This window comes from Panulirus ornatus, chromosome 2 (genome assembly GCF_036320965.1).
Source record: "Panulirus ornatus isolate Po-2019 chromosome 2, ASM3632096v1, whole genome shotgun sequence".
NCBI lineage: Eukaryota > Metazoa > Arthropoda > Malacostraca > Decapoda > Palinuridae > Panulirus > Panulirus ornatus.
This window is the reverse complement of record NC_092225.1, coordinates 17,100,716-17,124,674: the sequence shown is the minus strand read 5'-3', so window position 1 is coordinate 17,124,674 and position 23,959 is coordinate 17,100,716. Positions and strand designations below refer to the sequence as shown.

At 39.3% G+C, this 23,959-nt stretch overlaps 1 protein-coding gene across 1 annotated transcript in view; it reads left to right on the top strand.

The window, feature by feature from the left end:
• LOC139753734 (uncharacterized) overlaps positions 1-23,203 on the top strand; it is a 41,302-nt gene extending 18,099 nt beyond the window's left edge. Inside the window, exons 6-9 of the mRNA XM_071670526.1 lie at positions 6,029-6,189; positions 14,376-14,558; positions 17,641-17,725; positions 21,005-23,203. Coding sequence (XP_071526627.1) covers positions 6,029-6,189; positions 14,376-14,558; positions 17,641-17,725; positions 21,005-23,055 — 2,480 coding nt within the window. The 3' untranslated portion in view covers positions 23,056-23,203. The remainder of the gene's footprint in view (positions 1-6,028; positions 6,190-14,375; positions 14,559-17,640; positions 17,726-21,004) is intronic.
• Positions 23,204-23,959: the final 756 nt, after the last annotated feature.

Here is a 23,959-nt window from a genome sequence, read left to right as displayed (position 1 = left end):
TCAAATATCTCAGTATTAAAGACTGCATGGTCATCATGTTGGTTAAACAGTTCATCATTACATTTTGAGATGGATATTGATTTGTATTGTTTAATTTGTATTCTACATATTTTCTTTGGGTAATTTTTGTACTTTTCTACCATTATAAAATATTCAGTTTCTCATTTCTTGTTTTTTGCTTTGTTCATGTATGAGAATAAACAGTAACTTTGAGCTTCTGTCCATGTTTTTGTATTTTATTTTATTATATCTTATTTTGCTTTGTCGCTGTCTCCCGCGTTAGTGAGGTAGCGCAAGGAAACAGACAAAAGAATGGCCCAACCCACCCACATACACATGTATATACATACACGTCCACACACGCAAATATACATACCTATACATCTCAATGTACACATATATATACACACACAGACATATACATATATACACATGGAATGGCGCAAATGGGGAGGTGATAACAAGTAGTGGTGATGTGAGAAGGAGATGGAGTGAGTATTTTGAAGGTTTGTTGAATGTGTTTGATGATAGAGTGGCAGATATGGGGTGTTTTGGTCGAGGTGGCGTGCAAAGTGAGAGGGTTAGGGAAAATGATTTGGTAAACAGAGAAGAGGTAGTAAAAGCTTTGCGGAAGATGAAAGCCGGCAAGGCAGCAGGTTTGGATGGTATTGCAGTGGAAATTATTAAAAAAGGGGGTGACTGTATTATTGACTGGTTGGTAAGGTTATTTAATGTATGTATGACTCATGATGAGGTGCCTGAGGATTGGCAGAATGCGTCCATAGTGCCATTGTACAAAGGCAAAGGGGATAAGAGTGAGTGCTCAAATTACAGAGGTATAAGTTTGTTGAGTATTCCTGGTAAATTATATGGGAGGGTATTGATTGAGAGGGTGAAGGCATGTACAAAGCATCAGATTGGGGAAGAGCAGTGTGGTTTCAGAAGTGGTAGAGGATGTGTGGTTCAGGTGTTTGCTTTGAAGAATGTATGTGAGAAATACTTAGAAAAGCAAATGGATTTGTATGTAGCATTTATGGATCTGGAGAAGACATATGATAGAGTTGATAGAGATGCTCTGTGGAAGGTATTAAGAATATATGGTGTGGGAGGCAAGTTGTTAGAAGCAGTGAAAAGTTTTTATCGAGGATGTAAGGCATGGGTACGTGTAGGAAGAGAGGAAAGTGATTGGTTCTCAGTGAATGTAGGTTTGCGGCAGGGGTGTGTGATATCTCCATGGTTGTTTAATTTGTTTATGGATGGGGTTGTTAGGGAGGTGAATGCAAGAGTTTTGGAAAGAGGGGCAAGTATGAAGTCTGTTGGGGATGAGAGAGCTTGGGAAGTGAGTCAGTTGTTGTTCGCTGATGATACAGCGCTGGTGGCTGATTCATGTGAGAAACTGCAGAAGCTGGTGACTGAGTTTGGTAAAGTGTGTGAAAGAAGAAAGTTAAGAGTAAATGTGAATAAGAGCAAGGTTATTAGGTACAGTAGGGTTGAGGGTCAAGTCAATTGGGAGGTAAGTTTGAATGGAGAAAAACTGGTGGCAGTAAAGTGTTTTAGATATCTGGGAGTGGATCTGGCAGCAGATAGAACCATTGAAGCGGAAGTGGATCATAGGGTGGGGGAGGGGGCGAAAATTCTGGGAGCCTTGAAGAATGTGTGGAAGTCGAGAACATTATCTCGGAAAGCAAAAATGGGTATGTTTGAAGGAATAGTGGTTCCAACAATGTTTTATGGTTGCGAGGCGTGGGCTATGGATAGAGTGCGCAGGAGGATGGATGTGCTGGAAATGAGATGTTTGAAGACAATGTGTGTTGTGAGGTGGTTTGATCGAGTAAGTAACGTAAGGGTAAGAGAGATGTGTAGAAATAAAAAGAGCGTGGTTGAGAGAGCAGAAGAGGGTGTTTTGAAATGGTTTGGGCACATGGAGAGAATGAGTGAGGAAAGATTGACCAAGAGGATATATGTGTCGGAGGTGGAGGGAACGAGGAGAAGTGGGAGACCAAATTGGAGGTGGATGGATGGAGTGAAAAAGATTTTGTGTGATCGGGGCCTGAACATGCAGGAGGGTGAAAGGGGGGCAAGGAATAGAGTGAATTGGATCGATGTGGTATACCGGGGTTGACGTGCTGTCAGTGGGTTGAATCAGGGCATGTGAAGCGTCTGGGGTAAACCATGGAAAGCTGTGTAGGTATGTATATTTGCGTGTGTGGACGTATGTAAATACATGTGTATGGGGGTGGGTTGGGCCATTTCTTTCGTCTGTTTCCTTGTGCTACCTCGCGAACGTGGGAGACAGCGACAAAGCAAAAAATATATATATATATATATATATATATATATATATATATATATATTTCTTTCATACTATTCGCCATTTCCCGCGTTAGCAAGGTAGCGTTAAGAACAGAGGACTGGGCCTTTGAGGGAATATCCTCATCTTGCCCCCTTCTCTGCCCCTTCTTTGGGGAAAGTACTTGGGGAAGTACTCTTAATCCCCTATCCCGAGGGATATATATATATATATATATATATTTTTTTTTTTTTTTTTATACACTGTCGCTGTCTCCCGCGTTTGCGAGGTAGCGCAAGGAAACAGACGAAAGAAATGGCCCAACCCCCCCCATACACATGTATATACATACGTCCACACACGCAAATATACATACCTACACAGCTTTCCATGGTTTACCCCAGACGCTTCACATGCCTTGATTCAATCCACTGACAGCACGTCAACCCCGGTATACCACATCGCTCCAATTCACTCTATTCCTTGCCCTCCTTTCACCCTCCTGCATGTTCAGGCCCCGATCACACAAAATCCTTTTCACTCCATCTTTCCACCTCCAATTTGGTCTCCCTCTTCTCCTTGCTCCCTCCACCTCCGACACATATATCCTCTTGGTCAATCTTTCCTCACTCATCCTCTCCATGTGCCCAAACCACTTCAAAACACCCTCTTCTGCTCTCTCAACCACGCTCTTTTTATTTCCACACATCTCTCTTACCCTTACGTTACTCACTCGATCAAACCACCTCACACCACACATTGTCCTCAAACATCTCATTTCCAGCACATCCATCCTCCTGCGCACAACTCTATCCATAGCCCACACCTCGCAACCATACAACATTGTTGGAACCACTATTCCTTCAAACATACCCATTTTTGCTTTCCGAGATAATGTTCTCGACTTCCACACATTCTTCAAGGCCCCCAGAATTTTCGCCCCCTCCCCCACCCTATGATCCACTTCCGCTTCCATGGTTCCATCCTCTGCCAGATCCATTCCCAGATATCTAAAACACTTCACTTCCTCCAGTTTTTCTCCATTCAAACTCACCTCCCAATTGACTTGACCCTCAACCCTACTGTACCTAATAACCTTGCTCTTATTCACATTTACTCTTAACTTTCTTCTTCCACACACTTTACCAAACTCACTCACCAGCTTCTGCAGTTTCTCACATGAATCAGCCACCAGCGCTGTATCATCAGCGAACAACAACTGACTCACTTCCCAAGCTCTCTCATCCCCAACAGACTTCATACTTGCCCCTCTTTCCAAAACTCTTGCATATATATATATATATATATATATATATATATATATATATATATATATATATCTTTCTTTTAAACTATTCGCCATTTCCTGTGTTAGCGAGGTAGCGTTAAGAATAGAGGACTGGGCCTTTGTGGGATATCTTCACCTGGCCCCCCTCTGTTCCTCCTTTTGGAAAATTAAAAAAAATGAGAGGGGAGGATTTCCAGCCCCCCGCTCCCTCCCCTTTTAGTTGCCTTCTACGACACGCAGGGAATACGTGGGAAGTATTCTTAATCCCTTATCCCCAGGGATGATATATATATATATTTATATTTATTTATTTATTTATTATACTTTGTCGCTATCTCCCGCGTTTGCGAGGTAGCGCAAGGAAACAGACAAAAGAAATGGCCCAACCCACCCCCATACACATGTATATACATACGTCCACACACGCAAATATACATACCTACACAGCTTTCCATGGTTTACCCCAGACGCTTCACATGCCTTGATTCAATCCACTGACAGCATGTCAACCCCGGTATACCACATCGCTCCAATTCACTCTATTCCTTGCCCTCCTTTCACCCTCCTGCATGTTCAGGCCCCGATCACACAAAATCTTTTTCACTCCATCTTTCCACCTCCAATTTGGTCTCCCTCTTCTCCTTGTTCCCTCCACCTCTGACACATATATCCTCTTGGTCAATCTTTCCTCACTCATTCTCTCCATGTGCCCAAACCATTTCAAAACACCCTCTTTTGCTCTCTCAACCACGCTCTTTTTATTTCCACACATCTCTCTTACCCTTATGTTACTTACTCGATCAAACCACCTCACACCACACATTGTCTTCAAACATCTCATTTCCAGCACATCCATCCTCCTGCGCACAACTCTATCCATAGCCCACGCTTCGCAACCATACAACATTGTTGGAACCACTATTCCTTCAAACATACCCATTTTTGCTTTCCGAGATAATGTTCTCGACTTCCACACATTCTTCAAGGCTCCCAGAATTTTCGCCCACTCCCCCACCCTATGGTCCACTTCCGCTTCCATGGTTCCATCCTCTGCCAGATCCACTCCCAGATATCTAAAAGACTTTACTTCCTCCAGTTTTTCTCCATTCAAACTTACCTCCCAATTGACTTGACCCTCAACCCTACTGTACCTAATAACCTTGCTCTTATATATATATAAGTAAATATATATATATATATATATATATATATATATATATATATATATATATATATATATGCATACATATACACACATACACACACACATATATATATATATATATATATATATATATATATTTTTTTTTTTTTTTTTTTTAAACTATTCGCCATTTCCCGCGTTAGCGAGGTAGCGTTAAGAACAGAGGACTGGGCCTTTGTGGAATATCCTCACCTGGCCCCCCTCTGTTCCTTCTTTTGGAAAAAAAAAAAAAACGAGAGGGGAGGATTTCCAGCCCCCCGCTCCCTCCCCTTTTAGTCGCCTTCTACGACACGCAGGGAATACGTGGGAAGTATTCTTTCTCCCCTATCCCCAGGGATAATATATATATATATATATATATATATATATATATATATATATATATATATATATACATATAAAAAATGTAAGAAATAATTTAGAAAACTGAAACTTCTAGCTTGAAATGAAATGAAAAATGAATGTCACATAATGGTTCAACCTCTGGCTATGGAAAAGGGAAATGTATAATTTATTTACACAAACGTCAATAGTAGTTTTCATCAATTTAACCACTGTATCATACTGCCTGGTCCACTTCTCTTATCATGAAACTGGAATATTGGCTTATGATGCTTCTCAGTTGTCTTTATTACACAAAGTACAACCACATCTTGGATACATGAGGGTAGGTAGTTGGTCATCCAACTACCTACTTTTTTATTTTTCCATATTTAAATACCTCTTCAGAAATATCTTACATAACACACCAGCCCAAAAATACTGTTAACAAAATCAGTGGAGATATCAGGGGAAAGTGAGAGGAACTGGTGTCTGGCCAAGCCTCTTAGGCTTGTCAGTGGAGGCCTGTGAATGAAGGCATGTTGCTGAGGCCTCACCCACCTCGCCCAAAATCTTCCTATCGTCTGTACTGTTCTTGTTTTTACTCCTGTTTTCTATTCAACCAAGTTAGGTGATATTTCTCTCCCTTAATTGAGGTAATCAAACCAGCACAATATTTTTCAATAGATGATTTTAGGATTGCTGTGGGGTCTTTGACACAGATATGTAGACTTGAATGTTTGGTAAAGATTTTGTGTTTAACAAACCTTGTAGAATTTGGGAAAAGGTGATAGATATACAATATGGTGCAGTTTTATGTAATTTTGGTAAAGTAATTTATGGATTAAATTTCTTCAGCATCTGATTTATGAGTATTAGTTGTATATGACATATTGTACTATAGAAATATTTTTTTTTTTCACAGTATATGGTACCTATGATGATGTAAGCCTCAATGCTTTCATGGAAGTGCAACTCAACAGTGACTTTAGAACAGAATGGGATGATACTGCTCTGCAGTTGCGTGTCTTAGATTCTGATCAAGATTCCAATTCTGAACTGGTCTACTGGCTTGTGAAGTTTCCAGTAAGTATATGTAGAAAAGTACATGATTTTGGTAAGTGTTAGCCATCCATCCATATATATGCTTTTAGCAGTTACTTGCAAAGAAACCAGTAGTTATGGCTTTGTAGTTGCATGAAAGCCTTGCTTCCTACCTCTTACATAACTGGACTAACTTCACTTGTACTTATAGTGATAAAGTATTCAACTTAGGAGTAAAATTCACGTGGAATCTTTCACAGATGTATCCATGTCTCATAGTATTTGTTGCAAAGAATTTGATTTTTTGATATTTATTTATTTATTTATTATACTTAATCGCTGTTTCCCACATCAGAGAGGTAGTGCAACGTAAACAGACAAAGAATGGCCCAACCACCCACATACACATATATACACATGATCGCTTATACACTCACGTATACATACATATATATTTCAACATATACGTACACAGACATATACTTATATACACGTGTACATATTCATACTTGCTGCCTTCATCCATTCCCGTCACCACCCAGCACACAAGAAATAGCATCCCCCTCCTCCTCCTCCAGCAAGGTAGTGCCAGGAAAAGACAAAATGGGCCACATTCGTTCACACTTAGTCTCTAGCTGCCTTGTGTAATCTCTCGAAATTATTTCCCAAAGGTACATGTGACTTGGGCAGAAGTTGTGCACAGTCATCTTCTTGCTACAAGAGGTGTATATTCATTTGGCCAAGTGGATTGTTAGATATAAAGATGATGAGCGTAAGAGTTATTGTTTGTTTAAGGAAGATTAGATATGATGACGATTCTTTGAGTGTGACAGGTAATGGGTAAGGGAACATTTAAATGATCATGATTATAATTTATGTTACTAGTCTCGAAGAATATGAATAATGGAACACTTTTTAGACATATAAGTTTAGCACTCTGTTTTTTTTTTTTTTTTTTTTTTTTTTTTTTTTTTTTTTTTTTTTTATACTTTGTCGCTGTCTCCCGCGTTTGCGAGGTAGCGCAAGGAAACAGACGAAAGAAATGGCCCAACCCCCCCCCCATACACATGTACATACACACGTCCACACACGCAAAATATACATACCTACACAGCTTTCCATGGTTTACCCCAGACGCTTCACATGCCTTGATTCACTCCACTGACAGCACGTCAACCCCTGTATACCACATCGCTCCAATTCACTCTATTCCTTGCCCTCCTTACACCCTCCTGCATGTTCAGGCCCCGATCACACAAAATCTTTTTCACTCCATCTTTCCACCTCCAATTTGGTCTCCCTCTTCTCCTCGTTCCCTCCACCTCCGACACATATATCCTCTTGGTCAATCTTTCCTCACTCATTCTCTCCATGTGACCAAACCATTTCAAAACACCCTCTTCTGCTCTCTCAACCACGCTCTTTTTATTTCCACACATCTCTCTTACCCTTACGTTACTTACTCGATCAAACCACCTCACACCACACATTGTCCTCAAACATCTCATTTCCAGCACATCCATCCTCCTGCGCACAACTCTATCCATAGCCCACGCCTCGCAACCATACAACATTGTTGGAACCACTATTCCTTCAAACATACCCATTTTTGCTTTCCGAGATACTGTTCTCGACTTCCACACATTTTTCAAGGCTCCCAAAATTTTCGCCCCCTCCCCCACCCTATGATCCACTTCCGCTTCCATGGTTCCATCCGCTGACAGATCCACTCCCAGATATCTAAAACACTTCACTTCCTCCAGTTTTTCTCCATTCAAACTCACCTCCCAATTGACTTGACCCTCAACCCTACTGTACCTAATAACCTTGCTCTTATTCACATTTACTCTTAACTTTCTTCTTCCACACACTTTACCAAACTCAGTCACCAGCTTCTGCAGTTTCTCACATGAATCAGCCACCAGCGCTGTATCATCAGCGAACAACAACTGACTCACTTCCCAAGCTCTCTCATCCCCAACAGACTTCATACTTGCCCCTCTTTCCAGGACTCTTGCATTTACCTCCCTAACAACCCCATCCATAAACAAATTAAACAACCATGGAGACATCACACACCCCTGCCGCAAACCTACATTCACTGAGAACCAATCACTTTCCTCTCTTCCTACACGTACACATGCCTTACATCCTCGATAAAAACTTTTCACTGCTTCTAACAACTTGCCTCCCACACCATATATTCTTAATACCTTCCACAGAGCATCTCTATCAACTCTATCATATGCCTTCTCCAGATCCATAAATGCTACATACAAATCCATTTGCTTTTCTAAGTATTTCTCACATACATTCTTCAAAGCAAACACCTGATCCACACATCCTCTACCACTTCTGAAACCGCACTGCTTTGCGGAAGATGAAAGCCGGCAAGGCAGCAGGTTTGGATGGTATTGCAGTGGAATTTATTAAAAAAGGGGGTGACTGTATTGTTGACTGGTTGGTAAGGTTATTTAATGTATGTATGACTCATGGTGAGGTGCCTGAGGATTGGCGGAATGCGTGCATAGTGCCATTGTACAAAGGCAAAGGGGATAAGAGTGAGTGCTCAAATTACAGAGGTATAAGTTTGTTGAGTATTCCTGGTAAATTATATGGGAGGGTATTGATTGAGAGGGTGAAGGCATGTACAGAGCACTCTGTTTTGTGAAAGAAAATTGTACTTCCAATTTTGATCAAATACTTTGACTTTCATCATCATGCTTCAATTCTTTTTCCCATTTCTCTTATCTGCTGGGTCTCCCTGCAAACAGTGAGATATTCTAGGATATTTTATGGGTTAGGATCTCCTGACTCTTTGTCTAACCAATGGGATAGCACAGGATTCTCCAGTTGATCACCAATCCATTATCATGGTATATTTATAGCTATCTTATTTCAATTTACCTTCAAGTAGGTAGTAGTTGATAGGGCAGTCAGTGACCAAGGAAGTATATTACCAGTACTACCCACCTAATTTTTGGTAGGGTTACTGATGGCTGCTTAATGAATGAGCCAGCACTTCAGTGGTTGTCAAGTTGCATTCCTTTGACTCAAGCATATGTCTATTCTTTCTGCCTCACCCACACGTGGACTGCTGGCATCCTGTCTGTAAATATTTAATCGCATGGCTCATTCTTTGTAATTGTAGAGTTTCCTGGGGTGTGCGCTATGAGCTAGCCCTGCTTTTTGGCAGGATGGTCGGAGCAATAGATAGTAAAAGTATTTTGGCAGAAGAATTAGTAGAAGTAGTAAGGAGGAACAATAGGTAAAAGTAGTTAGTAGGACCATTAGGTAGGAGCCTCTGCAAACACAGCACTAGAGTTGCCTTCTGTCAGTGGCCTGTCAAGGGTGAGGCACTAAAGGCTAAGAAGCAGCACTGGGGCTGACTAGTTAGGGAGACTCAATTGCCGTGACTACCCCCTTGGGGGAGTTCCAGCTGCGGACAGGTGTCAGATATATAGATAGATAGGTTTACCTTCAACAAATTAGAATCCATCAGTCACTTCAAGGGACTAATCCACCAGATAGCTCCAGAGTCTCATGTGTTACATGGAAATTAGCTGTCTTATACCAGTTTTCTGTTTTTTTATCTTTACATTTGGAGGAAACTTGGACCTATATGGCTGTATCAAGATCCCCTCCCAGGTCCATGTGTTTAGTTTGTACCTTTCTTCATATCATCCTTGAAATTTGTTCACATTCTCTGTAGATGTTTCTACCTCATTTGAAGCTTTTCCTTCACAGAGAAGGCACTTGGTTGAATTGGCATTCTTTGGGAGATTCTTAAGGCTTGCATTAGAACATCTTTAGTGCCCTTGCAGAGTAGCATTCAGAAGGCTAACTGCCCTCTGTCTTCCAAGATAAGGACAGTAAGTTTAAAGTCTTTTCTCTCCTGTACTGTAAAGTACAGTTCTAGGTTTTTTACCTTCTTATTCCTTTTTGAAATAGGAGCTTCATGCATAGTAGGTACTAGTTGGTAGGCAGCCTACAAGTGAGGTATATTACCATTACAACCCACCTAGGTATTTGGAGGGTTAGTGATGTCTGCTTTTTATTGGTTGTCAAGTCGTTATATCTGATCCAAGTAGCTGACTTTCTGCCTCACCCATACATGGACAGCTGACATTCTGTCCACAAACATACAGTCTTTTCATGTCATGCATAATGTTTGATAACACTTAAGTCACACAGCTCATTCTTTATAAGTCTAGATTTTCCTGTGGTGGGCACTATGTGCTGGCTCTGCCTTTTGGCAAAATTGTTGGAGCAATAGATAGAAGTAATAAGTAGGTTTATGCTCAGGTCCACAAATTAAGAGTTTGCTGGACTCGACCTTAGTGTTCTGAAGGCTTTTGCAAAGTAGGTTTTATCATGACATGTAAAATCCTGCTTAATTCTGTCAGAATAGGAATAAATGGGTGTTCTCAAGCATGTCTCTCTCTCTCTCTTTTGGGAAAGAGCTTTGAACTATGTTTTTCTACATTGGCTGAACAGTCCCAGATCTGGGTGTTTCAGTGGCAGCTAGTACAACTTATGTGAAAGTTCAGTTTTACTGCCCAGTTCAAGTAAATTTTGAAGCTGCAGGACAGAAGGGTTACTTTTTGGGTGAGCAGTAAGCTGAGCTCTTTCAAGAATGCTTCGTAAGAAATTTTTAGATCATTGTTGTGGCAGACTGACAGAAATTCTCCAAAATTCTTACACTGGAGAGTCCCAGATTCTTTTCTTTTCTGATGCATTGTATCAAGGATAAGGCTTTCATGAACTAAAAGAACTTTCAGTTCTTGGTTCCATGACTCTCATTTTTTTTTTTATATACCTCGTCGCTGTCTCCCGCGGTTGCGAGGTGCGCAAGGAAACAGACGAAAGAAATGGCCCAAACCCCCCCCATACACATGTACATACACACGTCCACACACGCAAAATACATACCTACACAGCTTTCCATGGTTTACCCCGGACGCTTCACATGCCTTGATTCAATCCACTGACAGCACGTCAACCCCTGTATACCACATCGCTCCAATTCACTCTATTCCTTGCCCTCCTTTCACCCTCCTGCATGTTCAGGCCCCGATCACACAAAATCCTTTTCACTCCATCTTTCCACCTCCAATTTGGTCTCCCTCTTCTCCTCGTTCCCTCCACCTCCGACACATATATCCTCTTGGTCAATCTTTCCTCACTCATTCTCTCCATGTGCCCAAACCATTTCAAAACACCCTCTTCTGCTCTCTCAACCACGCTCTTTTTATTTCCACACATCTCTCTTACCCTTACGTTACTTACTCGATCAAACCACCTCACACCACACATTGTCCTCAAACATCTCATTTCCAGCACATCCATCCTCCTGCGCACAACTCTATCCATAGCCCACGCCTCGCAACCATACAACATTGTTGGAACCACTATTCCTTCAAACATACCCATTTTTGCTTTCCGAGATAATGTTCTCGACTTCCACACATTTTTCAAGGCTCCCAAAATTTTCGCCCCCTCCCCCACCCTATGATCCACTTCCGCTTCCATGGTTCCATCCGCTGACAGATCCACTCCCAGATATCTAAAACACTTCACTTCCTCCAGTTTTTCTCCATTCAAACTCACCTCCCAATTGACTTGACCCTCAACCCTACTGTACCTAATAACCTTGCTCTTATTCACATTTACTCTTAACTTTCTTCTTCCACACACTTTACCAAACTCCGTCACCAGCTTCTGCAGTTTCTCACATGAATCCGCCACCAGTGCTGTATCATCAGCGAACAACAACTGACTCACTTCCCAAGCTCTCTCATCCCCAACAGACTTCATACTTGCCCCTCTTTCCAAGACTCTTGCATTTACCTCCCTAACAACCCCATCCATAAACAAATTAAACAACCATGGAGACATCACACACCCCTGCCGCAAACCTACATTCACTGAGAACCAATCACTTTCCTCTCTTCCTACACGTACACATGCCTTACATCCTCGATAAAAACTTTTCACTGCTTCTAACAACTTGCCTCCCACACCATATATTCTTAATACCTTCCACAGAGCATCTCTATCAACTCTATCATATGCCTTCTCCAGATCCATAAATGCTACATACAAATCCATTTGCTTTTCTAAGTATTTCTCACATACATTCTTCAAAGCATGCAGGAGGGTGAAAGGAGGGCAAGGAATAGAGTGAATTGGAGCGATGTGGTATACAGGGGTTGACGTGCTGTCAGTGGATTGAATCAAGGCATGTGAAGCGTCTGGGGTAAACCATGGAAAGCTGTGTAGGTATGTATATTTGCGTGTGTGGACGTGTGTATGTACATGTGTATGGGGGGGGGGTTGGGCCATTTCTTTCGTCTGTTTCCTTGCGCTACCTCGCAAACGTGGGAGACAGCGACAAAGTATAAAAAAAAAAAAAAAAAAAAAAAAAAAAATTCTTCAAAGCAAACACCTGATCCACACATCCTCTACCACTTCTGAAACCACACTGCTCTTCCCCAATCTGATGCTCTGTACATGCCTTCACCCTCTCAATCAATACCCTCCCATATAATTTACCAGGAATACTCAACAAACTTATACCTCTGTAATTTGAGCACTCACTCTTATCCCCTTTGCCTTTGTACAGTGGCACTATGCACGCATTCCGCCAATCCTCAGGCACCTCACCATGAGTCATACATACATTAAATAACCTTACCAACCAGTCAACAATACAGTCACCCCCTTTTTTAATAAATTCCACTGCAATACCATCCAAACCTGCTGCCTTGCCGGCTTTCATCTTCCGCAAAGCTTTTACTACCTCTTCTCTGTTTACCAAATCATTTTCCCTAACCCTCTCACTTTGCACACCACCTCGACCCAAACACCCTATATCTGCCACTCTGTCATCAGACAGAGTGGCAGATCATGACTCTCATATCCCAGAATATCCCGAGTCATGATGCAAATATTTATTTCAAATGGAAATTACTGTCAGTGTATGTTGCCTGATGAGTAGAGGTTCATAAAATCCCTTCCTGTCTTAGGGTAGAAAGGAAAAAGATAATCTTGACAATCTTATCTTCAAGGAGTAAGTATGGTCTCTACAATCAGTATTTTGAGATCAGATACAGTCGCACCATAATTTTCTGTAGTTATGGATGCTTTCAAGTGGATTTGTTCCCTCTAGGAATGACATCCAAGGTAGATATCATTGTGTTCAAGGCCAGTAGATTACTGCTGATATATGTCTCTCCAGATTATAGCTTGTGAGCAGTTCACTCTATACTTGGTTTGGTTGGAATTATTACAACCTGATTTGTCTTTTTTTCCCAATAACATCCTGGAAAGCATTCTTTCAAAGCTGTTCGGTTTTAGGGGGTTAGTATCTCTGGTACCTTCAAGTGTCACAAACAACCTTTGTAACCATAAGATCATCAGTAATACCTCAGGTTTTTTTCTAGTTTTGTCTTGTTATAGATCTGTTGGAAATGTGATGTTTGAAAACATTATTTGGTGTGAGGAGGGTTCATTAAGTAATAATAGAATAAGAGAGAGGTGTTGTAATAAAAAGAGAGTATGGTTGAGAGAGCTGAAAAAGATGTGTTGAAATGATTTGACATATGGGAAGAATGAGGGAGAAGTTGACAAAGAGGATATTTGTCATTTATGGAAGGGACAAAGAGAATGGGGAGACCAAAATGGAGATAGAGTGAGAAAGATTTTGAATGCCCAGGGCCTATACATGCAGGAAGATTAGAGGTGTGCATAGCATAGAGTAAATTGGAGTGATGTGATGCACGTGGAATGACATGGCGTCAGTGGACTGAACCAGGGTGCATAAAGCAGGTAGGGAAAACCACAGAAAGGTGTATGGGGCCTGGTTGTCGATATGATGCAATGGTTTTGGTGCATTTCACGTGACAGCTAGAGAATGGATGTGAGCAAATGAGGCCTTTTCTTTTTCTATTCATAGTTCTACCTCACTAAAGCTGGAAACATTGAGCAAGTATGAAAGAAGACATATCTTCTGAATTCATGATTATCATTCCACGTACCTCCCTAGTACAAAGATGAATATGATTACTAAGTAGGATATTTTTAAATGTTTTTGATGTTTTTATTGACTTTTGTAGGGATATCTAAATAAAAAATATTGTGCCTGAAGCTAAGCTTTTGTTCATTTTTTTCTATAGAATTTGTTGTATTAATGTTATGATTTAAGACGTACATAATTTTTTTGTCAGCATTTCTTTGCCAATCGGGACTACGTCTTTAAACGCCGTTTCACTGTGAATGAAGAAAAGAAAGAAGTAGTGATAATGAGTGAAGCAATAACTCCGGACTACATACCAGAAGAGAAAGGTGTTTATCGTGTCAGTGAATATTGGTCAACAATGGTCATTAGGGCCCGTGAAGATGTGAACAAGGTATGCCATTTCTTTGCTTTCATTTTTTTCCATTCTCGGTAGTTATCTAATGTACAACAATTGAAAAGGAAATATGTGTATCAGATTTTAAAGGTGTTTAAAGGCCATGTGTTTTGTAGTCCTGTTTAATCAAAGTAAGTAGATTATGACATGAAAAGCCCAAACAATGTAACAAAGAATCACCAGTCTCTAACAACTGTCTCAAGATCAATCAGTCATGATCGTGGAAAAGAAACAGTGTTGTCATTATTCTCTGTTATTTGTGACGTGAACACTGACTCTCTTCCAAGAAATGCCATTTTTTTTTAGTCAATGAACTGCAATGGAACATTGCATTGTGACGAGGCTGAGAAGTTATTATGAGAAAAGTAGTACCCATTTGTTTTGTAAGTATTATCAGATATGTCTCATAATGTCTCTGGTATAGAGGGAATCTTGTTAAGTCAGGTTACTTAACACACTTTGTTAGTTTAACCCCTTAATGTCGTACTAAGTTATCCTTTCCGACCATCATAATTCACATTTTTCAAGTTGTTTGAAAAAGTTTAACCACAATTTCAAATTTACTTATATAACTCATATGACGAAGAAAAAAAAATCAGTTTTGCCTACTGCTTTCACTTAAAGAACATTCATAAGTTTTGTAGCTGTTTCAGCAAAACACACTGAAAAGTACAAGCCTGATTATCAAGTGGATTGCCTCTGCCCATCATTTTTTATTTATTTTATCTACATTGAAATGTTGATTACTGAATAGCATTGTTTTATTTTATATAATCAGTCTTTTGTTGCTATGATCAGTGTAATTATTTGACAGGTTTTTCATAACAGCAAAATTCTAAAGGATTGTTAAATAACTAGCCAGACCAGTCAGATGCAGATCTGTCAAAGTCAGATGGGTGCTGGAATTTTGGTCAACTTTTGGAGCCAAATGAGTCACTGTCCATAAAATCACTCTTCCTTATGACTCAAAGACAGATCACCATTGTCAGATGATTCAGTACCAAATACACGATCCTTTAAATCTAGCTGAATTCCAATCATTATACTTAGTAGGAAATTTATGCAAGTGCATTCTTATTATCTTGGCTGGAGGATGATCGTCTAAGGGTAGGAACTGTCAAGGCTATGGGTTCAGTGCATAGCCTTGAAGATGAGATATTTACTTCAACAGAAAGTTCCTCTGTTGTCTATAAACCTGCTCTCAGCACTGCATGACATAACCTGTTTATAATTTTTTTTTCCAAAGGCTTCAGTCACAGACAGAAGTCCTCAAATAGGCCAGACCTTAGATGTAACATAAAAGGGGCAGAATTTGCTATAGAACTGCTAAAAAAGAGAAAAAAAATATTGATAGCTTTAGAAGGATTAGACAACTTTTGAAAAAGCATTGGTTTAAATTTGAAGGAAAGTGATGAAAATTTAAAGAGTTCCAAAGCTTATCCTGTTGCTGGGAAAGAAACAGACACCACAACTACCCACCCTTGAGTTGCTGATGGTCCTGCAGTAATCATAGTGGCGAGTGAGGTAGTATCTATATACCTGTTTATCTATCTATATCGCTGACGCCTGTTCCAATTGGAACTCCCTCAAAGGGGTGGCCACAAAAACAGAGTCTCCATAACTAAAGAACTCATGTGCTGCTTCTTAGCCTTTAGTGCCTCATCCTTAACAGGCCATTGGCAGAGTGCAAGTCTAATGCAGTGTTTGCAGAGGCTTCCACCTAATGTTCCTAATGACTACTTATATCTAATGCTCCTACCTATTAACTTCTACCTAATGCTCCAGCTTAAATGTTCCTACCTACTACTTCTATCTACTGCTCCTACCATTTTGCCAAAAGGCAGGGCTAGCGTATAGTGCTCACTGCAGGAAAGTCTAGAGTTAAGAAGAATGAGCTGCATAAGATAAGTGTTGTCAAGTGTTACATATGACAAGGAGAGAGATTGTATGTTTGTGGATAGAATGCCAGTAGTCCACATGTTAGTGAGGAAGAAAGAAAAGACACCTACATGGGTCAGAGGAGTGCAACTTGACACCTGCTAGAGTGCTGGCTCACTAAGCAGATGTCACTAAGCCTCCTGATCACCAGGTGGGTTATACTGTTGAGGTAGTATGAGGTCTAGTTATTGATGGGGGCACATAAGCAGCCTGTTCCTGGGAGCAGAAACCTGCATATATGCACAGGTGAGGGAAAAAGAACTGATACTGACATGGACAAGTGGGTCAAGTATTTGGTGACATACAGGGAGTTAATGATAATGAGATGGATTGCCATAGGCTTGACTCTCAGGAAGTAGGTGGATCTAAAACCTCCCCAGATGTAATGGCAGCACTCAGTAGAAGGATAAATTAATCCCTGTATGTAATCAGAGCAACTGCTTAAGTGAAGAATTTTGACAAAGATTAAAAAAGTTTTTTTTTATGTGAAGCTCACTTTCCAGATGTTTGGAAGAAAATGTGTTCCTCTATATCAGAAACCTAGCTTACCCATTTTGTACATATCTTTGCCAGTAATATCATTTGCTCACACACTATGGTCTCTGGCATGTGACATGTTTTTTGAGGTTTGTTCTGTCCTTCAGACTCCTATTTTTTTTCCATCCTTTTTTGCATATCCTTACCAGTTTTCTCTGCCTTTTTCCTCACTACCATACTTTTACTTCTTATCTTTTTGTGTTGTTTACAACTACTATTGTTGTTCTCTTTACACATTTTTATACAAGACAAGGAACTGGATGACTTTTCATGTTGCTTATGACAGCATAACCGATAAACAGAGTTTGTTAGTAAATGTTTTGATCATTGTTATAGTTGCACTGGCACATGAAGGTGTTGTTGAGATGGTTAATAGGGCTGTGTGAAGAAGAGCTTGCATGACTAATTTGCTCAAAATTTGGGGAATGGTATACTTTATATAGTTATGATGAATTTTAGGATTGACTTTCCCAAGTTTAAAGGATATGCAAATGATGTGTTCACCACGAGCACTTTATATTTGAGTTAGGTGTAGTGTTAAAGTAATTGATAAAGAAAACTATATGACAATTTTTTCATTTTCATTCATTATTTATTTTCACAGCCTGGCCTTGAATACACCCTCACCTACTTTGACAACCCTGGAACCAGCTTACCACAAAGGCTGACTAACTTTATAGCTGCTACTGGTAAATATTCTTTTTATATTTTGTTTCATTTTGATTTAAACAGAAAGTGTATGAGATCACATTCATTCCGTGATAAAATAGAAAGTGATTGAGCAGTAGATTTTATTATGAGTGAAATGTAACCCTTAAATGAGGTGGAGAGGCTTTAGCTACTTCCTGATATTTCTTTTACAGGCAAGATGGTTATTATAGAATAGACATTCTAGAGATTGCTTGGTTGAAGAACAAAAGGTAAAAATGGGAGTTCGGGTGATTTTGAGGAAAAGGTAAAATTGGGAGTTAAAGTGATTTTGAGGAAGAGGTAAAAATGGGAGTTCAGGTGATTTTGAGCCCCTTTTAAAAACAAACTGTCCAGAACAATTATTTTCAGTTATTTCATGTAGTGATGGAAAGTTATGAATTAAATCATGTGAGGGCTGGAGTAGATAGCAGAAATATTTCTAACATTTCCTTGAAAATATATTGTAGTTTAGTTTTATGTGATTTTTGTCTCAGTTATCAAAAAGCACAGTATAGGAATGTATTGTAAAATAGATTGCAATAAAGAAATAATACACTTAGGACTCTTTTAGGAATGTTAGATATGATGAAGTGTATGGAGTAAACCAATTGATAAAGATTTTGAAGGAGAAAATGTTTTGTTTGGTCTGTGAAAGAAAATGTTTTGGTGATCGGAATGACTGCAGAGGAATTAGTATTTTGAATGTTGTAGGTAAATTGCACTGAAGGTTACTGAAGGAACAAATTCAGACCACTGATACAGAGAGAGGAGGGAGTAATCTTTCAAGAAGACTGTGGCTGTTTGAAAATGTCATGAAAATACTGATATTAATATATGAAATGGATTGATGGTGAAAAACTGAAGTTCCATTGAATTGGTGTTTTAGGTCCCTGGGAGTGGAAATGATGGCACATGAAACATGGGAACTAAAGTGAATCATGGGATGGGTTAGGGACCCAAGACCATAGGTGCATTGAAAAGTGATTGGGAAAAACTTCACTGTCTTTAAGGGCACAGATTGGAATGTTTGATGGTATAGTAGTCCCATTGGTGCTGTATGGGTGCATTTCTTTGGTCCTGAATGCAAAAGAATAAGAGAGGGTGGATACATTGGAAATGAAGTGCCTGAGGACAAAATGTGTCATAAGGAGGGTTGATTGTGAAAGGAATAACAGCAGAAGAGAGAGGTATGTTAGTAAGCTGAGAATGACAAAACATCCACCCTCCTCTGCGCAACCCTATCCATAGCCCATTCTTTGCAACTATTCCCTCAAGCATATCCATTATTGCCCTTGGAGATAACATTCTCTCTTTCCAGACATTCTTTATTGCTCCCAGAACCTTCACCCTTTCCCCCACCCTATGACTCACTTTCACTTCTGTAGTTCCATTTGCTGCCAAGTCCATTCCCAGATTTTTAAAATATTTCACTTCCTCCAATTCTTCTCCATTCAAACTTACTTCCCAACTAACTTGTCCCTCATCCCTTCTGAACCTAATAACCTTGCTTTTATTCACATTTACTTCCAATTTCTCCTTTCACACACTTCCAGCTCAGTTACCAACTTCTGTAGTTTCTCACTTAAATCAGCCTCCAGTACTGTGTCATCAGCAAACAAAAACTGACTCACTTTCCTGGCCCTTTCATCCCCAACAGACTGCATACACATTCCTCTCTTCAAGACTCTTTCATTTACCTCCTTCACCACCCCATCTATAAACAAATTTAACAATCATGATGACTTTACGCACTGGGAACTATTCACTCTCCTTTCTTCCTTCTCATGCACATACCTTACACCCTTGATAAAAACTTCTCACTGCTTCTAGCAGCTTGCTTCCCACACCATATATTCTTAAGACCTTCCACAAAGCATCTCTATCATCCCTGTCATATGCCATCTCCAAATCCAAAAATGCCACACATTCTTCAAAGCATGCATATGATCCACACATCCTTTGCCACTTCTGAAAGCACATTACTCCTCCCTAGTCTGATGCTCTTTACATTCCTTCACCCTCTCAATCAATACCTTCCCATACAATTTACCAGGTTTACTCAACAAACTTATACCTCTGTACTTTGTACATTTACCTGTATACAATGGCACTATTCATGCATTCCTTACCAACCAGCCAACAACAGTCACCCCATTTCTCAATAAATTCAACTGCAATACCATCCACTCCCACCACCTTGCTGCATTTCATCTGCAAGCTTTCACCTTCTCTTCTCTCTTTGCCAGAGGACTCCCTATGACTGTCACACTTCACGTACCACCCTGACCAAAACACCCCACATCTGCTATTCTGTCATCAAACACATTTAACAATCCTTCTAAATACTTGTTCCATGCCCTCTTCACGCCATCACTACCTGTTATCACTTTTCCTTTTGCCTCTTTCACCGATATTCCTATTTGTTCTCTTGTTTTTTGCACATTATCTCCTTCCAACACAACTTTTTCCCTCTAAGGCTCAGTCATATGTTCTTGACATTACCTTGCTTATGTGCAAAATGGGGAATATATTTGAATGAAATGATATTTCTTTTCATATATGTCTGCCATATCACACATCTGTGAGAAAGTTTTAGTCATAGACAAAGATTTGGCCCCATTCACATCTATATTGTAGCTGTCATGTATCACACTTTTGAGACCAGAGCCCCCTATCCACAACTAGGCCTCACAAACTTTTCCATTGTTTCTCCTGACCACTTCATAAGCCCTGGTTCAGCCCATTGACAGCGTTTCCTCCCCTTTATAACACATCACTCTAGTTTGCTCCATCTCTTGCACACCTCGCACCCTCCTGCATTTTCAAACCTAGAGTTTGGAAGCATCTTTCACTCGTACACTCACCAACTCCTTGATTTCCACCTTGTTCCCTCCACTTCTGACATGTGTATTGTCTTAGTTATCCTCTCCTCACTCATCTTCTCCATATGTGAACCATTTCAGCATACTCTCTTCAGTTCTCTCATAAATACTAATCTTACTACCACACTTCTCTTTTACTCTGTCATATCTAATTTAGTCAACTCGCCTTGCCCTACATATTGTCTGTATGTTGGGATGAGAACTGTTTCACAAAATAGAATTGCATGGTCTGACCTTAGTACCTTTTAGACCTTGTTTTATCCATACATCCATGTTGTAGAGAAATTAGTAAACTTTTTTGTGAGAACTTTGTTTTGTGCTTGCATCTACAGTATAGAGGAATTATTATACTTTTTCAGTTAGAAAGACTAAGATTAAAGAATCTTATATTTTCAGGATTTCCCAGTTTCCTTAAAAAGATTCATACAGCTGCTTTAAGTCTTCAAGCAAACTATGAAAAAGGAAGAGATGTATATGTTAGCCTTCCACAAGAATTGAAGCATCCTATGCCAAAGAGGGAAGAATTGTTTGAGGAACCTTTAGTACATACTGTCACAGTAGGTGAAGAACTTGAAGTACCTATTGGCCTTCCAGAAGAACTGAAGAGATCTCCCGAGCAAGACAGTGAAGGCTGTACGTTTGAGGAACTTACAGAGCCAACTGTTATGGTAAGTAAAGACCTTGAAGGATCTGTTAACGTTACAGAAGAATTTAAGATACATCCTTATCAGGATAATGAAAAATTGATGTTTGAGGAACCCACAGAGCCTGCTGTCTCAGTAATTGAAGAAACTGAAATTCCTGTTCTTGATATTAGCAGTTCACATTGTATAGCCAATGAGGATACTGAAGTGCCTTTTGACAAAAATTCATTTGAGAAAGATCCACATATCAGTGTAGGGAAAGTATTGGATTCGAAATATGTCACTGAAGAACAGGAAACCGTTGATAATAGAGAGTCCACAAAAGATTCAATTATTGACACATTTCTTGAAGAAGATATATTTGAGAGTCAAGAAATTCCTTTGCAAATTAGGAATTCAGACACACCACAGGAAGACCCATGTAAATTATCAGTGGAAGTTATAATTACTAGTGAGGATAAAGGTGAGCCTGTTGTGTACAGCCAACGTGATGCAGCTTTCCAGAGTGACAAGCCTACTTGCAATGAGAGCACTGCTACTGTAAGTGATAGTGATAAACTCAACAAAAAGACTACACCATCACAAGACACAGCTCTTCATGTACATCTTGGCAATAAGAATATTGAAGTAGATTTGTTAGAGGCAATGGAAGTAGTTGCTCCTGATTTAGAGAGAAAAACATTACTACTGAAGAAAATTGAGAATCTTAAAAGAACAAAACTTAATTCTGAAAAACAAAATATAATTAGAGAGAAGTTAAGAAGGCTGAAAAATAAGATAAAATCATTTCAAGAACATGCATCAGAGAAGAGGAAGAGTTCATTAAAAAAGATGGAAGAGTTAGAAAAACGGGGTCATTATGATCATTCATTTGTTGATGAAAAGACTCTTAAGCAGCTGGAGATGCTTTTCCAGGCAATGAATGATGTCCTTCAGGCTGACAAGGACTTTCGTACTGGTAAAAGTTTCTTGAAAGTTCTTGTGGACCACTGTGAAAAGGATTTCCCAGATGCTGTTAAAGAAAAGTCAGCATCAGAAACCTCTTCAGAATCCTCTACGCTTTCACAACAGTCTGATATCTCTGAACATGGTGAGGATGATAGAAAATATTCAGCTTTGTCAGACAGTGAGCAAGAGCTACAGATGCCTACAAGGAAAAAAAAATCGAAACAAGATGAACCAGATAAAGATTCAAGGCCCCCAAATGATCCTCCTCCACCTACCTCAGGAAGACTGTCTCCAGGAATCCCTGCATCACCTACAAAAGGAATAGATATTGAGAAAACCGTAAATTCAGAAATTGAAACTTACAGTTGTGTAGAATCTGATAGTGATATCAACGAAAATGAATCAAGTGTCTTCAGCCAGTGGTCTTCATGGATATTTGTTCAGTACATTTCAACATTATGGGATTCTAGTAATGTATATAGCTCAGTTGGAGGTGTTGATATGGACAAAAATAATGCACTAAACACAAGTAATCAAAATGACCATGATTTGCACAGTGAATCGAGCTCAAAACCATTTATTGCACAAATTTGGTATATTATTGGCCTTAGCTGGATCTTTCATTCAGAAACAGAGTTGATAAATGAGGATGATATTGAACAGGAAAGGGAATTACATAGGAAGAATAGTGAAAATGCAGTGGATACGAGCATCTGTGATAATGACTCTAATGCAAGCTCAAATTGGTATTGGTACCCAATAAATGGTTTATATAATGTGTATGCATGGGTTTTCAGTGCTTCAAAGAAGAATGCTCAATCAGCCCAATTAGAGCCATTGATTGCAGAATTTTGAGCAGTTAGTTTTTAAAGATAATGGTAGTCCTAAATTGAATGTTATCACAATGTTCACTTACAAAAAATCAAACACCTGAACTAGTAGAATTTGCTTTTGAAAAGAATATTATGAAATTTGTATCATCTGTATATATATTTTCAAAAATGCCTTCTCACTGTATGAAAATGCCAACTTTTTCACCTTTGTAATTATTTGTTATCATTAACATATACAAAAAAGAGCAAAATGTTAATCAACCTCCATTAATTTTTCATTTTTTTTAATTCACAATTACCTGGTCTTTTATTTTACTACACAAACAAGTATCTTGAGTCAATTGCAATTATTTCTTATGTTAAGTATGAAATAAGTGCCACTTTGTGCTTATTTAAATTCTTGGAGGCTAGTATCATTGCTGTATAAGGAGTCTATTAACCAGATATCTTTGTACTGCGAGCAGTACTTTAACTTCAAGTCTGCTTGGGGTTTGGATTGTCCCTTTTCAGGTAAAAGACAAACATCTTACATACATGTATGATTGGATCATTCATGTGTAGAGATTGAATTATGCTGCAACAGTTAGTGCTTATACATCAAATGGATTTATCAGATTGGTTTTGGCATAATGTTTTTAAATCACATAGAATATAAGAAATATTTATTTCAGAAATCTGTAAACTCTGAGAATCTCTAAACCAATGCATTCAAGATTACATTTTCCGGTACATAGGTTCGGAAAATGTTCATTAAGTATCATAGAAACATATAATACAAGCTGATAGCTTTTAAACCTGCAATAGGGGTACAAAGCACAGTTAAGTTTACATCTTGCTCACACTGCAAGCTATGGCCTATGTATTTCTAAAATCCATAAAATCCAAACTACAAATATTGCTTGGTCCAGAGGATCAAGGGTTTTCAG